The following is a 5486-nucleotide window of genomic DNA, read 5'->3' on the forward strand; positions in this document are numbered from 1 at the left end:
CCGTAAACCACAGCAGATATAGCAACAAAATAATACAAAATAGATACTTAAGTAATTAACTTTGTTTTTTTACATTAGACAAATAAACATTTTAAATAATTAATGACACATTTAATTAATTATTAAAGTATTTCACAACACTTTTATTTAATTAAATAAATAATTATATATCTATTTAATTATTTATTGACTTATTTTCAATATCAAATAATTATTGACACAGTTATTGATTTATTCAGTTATGTATTTAATTAGTTTTTGTTTTAATTAATGATGTATTTATATATTTCATTTTGGCACGTTTAGTCCTCCATACTGATGATGGGGGAAATGAAAACTTATCGACCCAGTGTTTATGATTAACCTCCACCCTGTGGTGGCAACAGTCTAACCTGCATCATCAAACCATTTACGTCAGTAGAAGAATCACTATTTCCTCAAACCGATGTGAAGTTTTACATCATCCAGGGCGCTGAACCACATCAGGTAAAACCTGTTCTGTGAGTTAAATCAAAGCTCTTTGAAGAACCACCTCAGTCCACACAGATGATGTCCCCTCTGTGATGATGTGTTCACAAAGCGTTTCATACACACTGACCTGCAGCAGGACATCCATCACAACAGGAATGTCCTCACAAAATAAAACTTTGGTGGCTTATGTGTGATAAGCCACCACAACCAACAAAAGAGCAAACATACCTAGAAAATGTGAATCAGACAGAAGTCTTGATAAGACATCACAAATACAATCACTAAATCATTATCCAATGGTGGACATTGTGAATATATGCCTATGATTACCTACAATAATGATTTCACTTCACGTCAAACAAAAAATAGACACTCCGACGATGGAGTAAAAGTTTGTACAGATTAATGAGCCAGTCAAGAGGTCAACAATCACCTCAGCAGAGCACTGCTCCATTGAACAACCCAATGCTGCCACACAGTGGTGGTTTGGAGCTCCTGCGTCGAACCTTCAACCTGGAATTGAAAGCGATAACCACAGCAGGAATTGTGCTTTAAGTACTGAATCGTTTTAGATTCTAATGATCAATTGTCTAAGAGGAAATAAGTTGATGAAAGACCCAAACAAATCCTGTGTTTGCTTGAGGAAGAGTTATTCAGAAACCATGTGATCCTCTATGAGGGTCTCAAACACACCTGCTTTAGCTTCCCAGACTGTCGACTTTGAACTAACACAAAACTCCAAGTAAGGACTTAGACCATGACTCACACCATGAAAAACTGCTTCAGTCTTGACTGGAGGAGGGATTCCTGTTTAATCTAGGCTGTTCAAACAGCTTCATCATGTTTTGCTCATGTTTACATCATAGGATGACACTGCAACTTACACATGATGTGGAGTCTACAGTAACATCTTTTGATGTTGAACTTTTAATGACTCTTTGTTTTTGTTACTTCTTGCTACAGAAACAGAAAGTTTTCTCATAATTCACTCCCTCTGTGTCCTCCTCCTCCTCTGGGAGTGTCGTATTCTTGTAGCTGTCCGAGGTGCTGAACAACATCAGGTAAAAAAGGAGGATGATGTCCTTCCTCATGGAAAATGAGCTGTCAAGGCAATAAAACTTTGTTGGTCACTGTGGTAAGCATGAATTCAAGGTATTACAGTTATTTGAAGTTGTGTACAGTATGTTTACTGTCATGGGAAAATTCAATCATCTGTCAGCTCATCTTCTGTTTGCAAAAAAATCAATAAGCCTGATGGCTGTAGGTATGCTGGATCTTCTTTGTGGCAGTCTAACAGAGAGATAGGAGATATAAAGCAGAGAAGGATGAAGACTAACAGAGAGAGGAAGAGGAGAAGCAAAGCCTCTTCACCCCTCTCAGCTTTAGTCCTTCTCTCTATGTCAGTCTTCATCAGGGGGTGCACACAAGCCAAATTATTAGTTATTAATTAAGTCACACATCCTGATTCTTTTATCTCTCCTGAAGAGATTTGGACAAAAACTGTAAATTTGAGGACAAAATATTAAGAGGATACTTTGGGGGCCCGCAAGGTCCACCTGATAAATCCACCTTGACAAAGTGCCTTGAATTAGACGATAAGAGGCACACTCTTATGCTCTTTCTGGATGTCACTTACGGGGAGTTTGGGAAAAAAAAAAAAATACGGGAAATTTCTTGAAATGTTCAGTTTTTAAAAGTTGACTTAAAATAAATCGAACTTCTGAAAAATACACACAGCAAAACAATTCATCATCTCAGAATACACCTCACTGCTCACATGACACACACATTTCCACCTGTTACATTTCCTCAGGAGTTTATAAAGTTTTGTTCATGAGCATGGGATTTGTAAAGCAAAACACAGTTTCTGTTCTCCTGAGATTTATAACTGATGTCCAGTGTTCCCGAGTTAAATTAATTAGTTTCTGGGTTACAATCAGATGTGTACTAGTTAAAGGCTAAATGAATAATAAATAATCTTATAATGAAACATTTTACTGGTGAAGTGATCTGTTTGCTTGTTGACAGGTCACAATAAAACAGAGCAGGTTTCCTTTGTGTGAAAGTGACACTTGTTTGTTTTTAACAGTGAATATTTTGAGGATAATGATTTTGTTTAATGTTGAATTTTTTGAGAATTTGAAGTTTTCAGCATCATTTTCTTTTACACTGGCTCTAGTAACACAGAACCTAAATAGAACGTAACCCAATGGCTTTCTAAAGGTTAGTTAGACCCAAATCAAGATCTAACGTTTGGAAAACGTTCCCTCTTGTTTGCACTGAAACCTAACAAAGCCTGATGTTCCCTGAACATTAAGGAAACGAATCATAATCTCCTCCTGTGGTTGCACTGCCACCTTCACCCAACATTGAATGTTTGTTTTTTGTTTGATCTGAGAACAATGAGTAACTGTAGTGCCAAAGTGTAATAATCCTGAGTGTGGTTTTAGAAACAAGAGGATGGATAAACATTTTCCTCTAGATCATCATCAATCTAAAAATGATTATCTACACATTGCCATGGATGCCTCCAGAGTTTGGACTAATGTTGCTTTCAGTTATTGTTAATTTATAAATCATAAAAATAAATAATAATACCAAAAAAAAATTACTCAGATTTCTTTACAGTGCACATCTAATTTAGAATTTAAAACCAACAGTTTAATAAATTCGATTTTTTCTTGTCAACATTGAAACCAAACCAAAGTAGGAAAAAAACAATTAGTGCTAGAAATCTGATGTTTTTTGAAATACAAAGTCTGATTTTGATGCGGAAAAGAAAAAAAAACAGAGGTATAATTCATAGTCAAACTCTGATGGCACAGAAAAACTTAATATGATATTTTATAAAACTATTTAATAATAATTTGATAATTTTAATTTGATTGTAATAATTGTTTGAGTGCTTGTGTTTTTGAGCATGTGTGCTCAACACTGGGGAGAAGTAAACCATGATTATCAGTAAGCCTATCATTAGTAAGTGTTTGGAGCTGTATGTTGGAAAAATAACTCTTGATTAAGTTGGGTCAGACATAAATCTGACAAACTGCAGAAAGCCTTTGTCACAAAAAGAAAATTATCTCCAAACCCTCCCGTGCTTTCTAAAAGTCTGATGGAGCGGCTGAAAACTTGATTTCCTTTTTGCTTATCTTTTTTTAAACCGCAGATAGTGTATCTTATCATTCTCTGCGCTGTTTTTATGTGAGAATAGGGACATTCAATTAGTGCTCAAATGAGAAAAAACGACACAACTGGTGACTTGATCAGGACGCAGAAAGAAATTTTGAGCACAGCGCATGGATGAAGCGGGAATCGCTCAGGGACTTAGGACAAAGCCTGACCCTCCCCGTGCATCCAGGCCCTTTCCAAACACAGGTCCCGGCCAATCCTCTGTGTGCTCCAGCACAGCTTTGTCTGCATGGAGGAGTTATAACAGTGGCACCCCAGTTGAGGGACTCCACACTATCCTGATATTTCTCAACCTGTGAACATGCCTGACCAAGTGAAAGCGCCCAAAAAGGGCTCCAAAAAAGCCGTGTCTAAAGCCACCAAGAGTGGCAAGAAGAGGAGGAGGAGCAGGAAAGAGAGCTACGCCATCTACGTCTACAAGGTCCTGAAGCAGGTCCACCCCGACACCGGGATCTCGTCCAAAGCTATGGGCATCATGAACTCGTTCGTGAGCGACATCTTCGAGCGCATCGCCGGTGAGGCCTCTCGTCTGGCTCACTACAACAAGCGCTCCACCATCACGTCGCGGGAGATCCAAACCGCCGTCCGCCTGCTGCTGCCCGGTGAGCTGGCCAAGCACGCCGTGTCCGAGGGCACCAAGGCTGTGACCAAGTACACCAGCTCAAAGTAATAAACTCTATTATCGGCACGAACCAACGGTTCTATTTCGTATAGGCTTCGCCCTTTAAGGCTATTGCCAGTGGGCTTACCCTCGCGCGTCAGCGCAGCACTGAAAAAACTTAGTCCACGCCCACACACGTCATGGGCCTCCCGCGCTACCTGCCCATAAATAGCCGCGGGTTCATACAATCTGCTCCCTCTTTTCTTCAGCCGTTATGAGCAGCAAGAGGAGAACTTCAGTTCCAGCACGCATGGCGTCTTCGGAGTCGGTCCGGCTCTGCCCGGAATGCCAGACCGGCTACATCATGAGCAAAGACATGCATTCTCGCTGCGAGTCCTGCCTTGGCCCGGAGCACGCCGGGCAAGTGCTGATTTTGCCGGATAGACATCCTTATTGCAAGCACCCGGAGGAGAAGCGGCGCCGTGTGGATTTTCTCACCAACGCCGCTGAAGATGACTTCGTCGTCCCCGACCCTTGCAGTTTGGAGGAAGCCATCAACCTCCTCCGCCGGGTTCGGATGAAGCCGCCCTCGAGGAGCTGGAGGAGACTGATTTTGAAGACGAGCACGTGGGAGGTCGCTCAGGCTTTGCTGGGGTCCCCCTGTCCTCGACCACCTCTCTGCCGGTGATAGGAGCACTCGTCCAGGAGCTTCCCGGCATCATCGAGAGGGCGGCGGCTTATAAAGGGCTCTCCGTGCTGGCAGCACCCACGCCGGCTAAACCAGATGAGATGGCGGGCTGTTTAGCAGCTGCACACACAGCCCGTCACGAGCCCACCTGGCCACGCTTCCCCGCTATCATTCCATACCAGACCGCGGCTGTGGCTGAGCCAGGGAAGCTTCAAACACCGGTGGCAACGTATGCCCCCATCACCAGGGTCGAGGGACTCACAGGCGAAGGCTTCCCGCCCGTCCCTCCTCTGGACCCGGGCCTGGCGGCTGTCTTCTGGGTTCGACCGAACCTGATTGGTGGCTGCTGAGAGGGAAGGCTGCAGGCTCTTCCCTCTCCGCGGGACCAGATGACAGGCCGCTTCGCGGACAGGTCCCACCAGTGTGCCAGCCAGGCATCAGCAGCAGCCAACAACATCACCCTGCTGGCGTATTCCATCACGCAGATGGCAGCGGAGCCCGAGAAGCTGGCGGAGAGAGCTGAGGAGCTCAGCAAGG

At 42.9% G+C, this 5486-nt stretch overlaps 1 protein-coding gene across 1 annotated transcript; it reads left to right on the forward strand.

The window, feature by feature from the left end:
- The first annotated feature begins 3961 nt into the window (after positions 1-3961).
- On the forward strand, positions 3962-4330 carry LOC141806533 (histone H2B type 1-O-like). The gene has a single exon (XM_074692118.1). The coding sequence runs from the start codon at positions 3962-3964 to the stop codon at positions 4328-4330; it is 369 nt and encodes a 122-aa protein (XP_074548219.1).
- Positions 4331-5486: the final 1156 nt, after the last annotated feature.

The sequence above is a fragment of the Halichoeres trimaculatus genome, unplaced genomic scaffold (assembly GCF_033239565.1).
Source record: "Halichoeres trimaculatus isolate MK-OKI-2021-1 unplaced genomic scaffold, fHalTri1.1 fHalTri1_scaffold_2, whole genome shotgun sequence".
NCBI classification, from domain to species: Eukaryota; Metazoa; Chordata; class Actinopteri; order Labriformes; family Labridae; genus Halichoeres; species Halichoeres trimaculatus.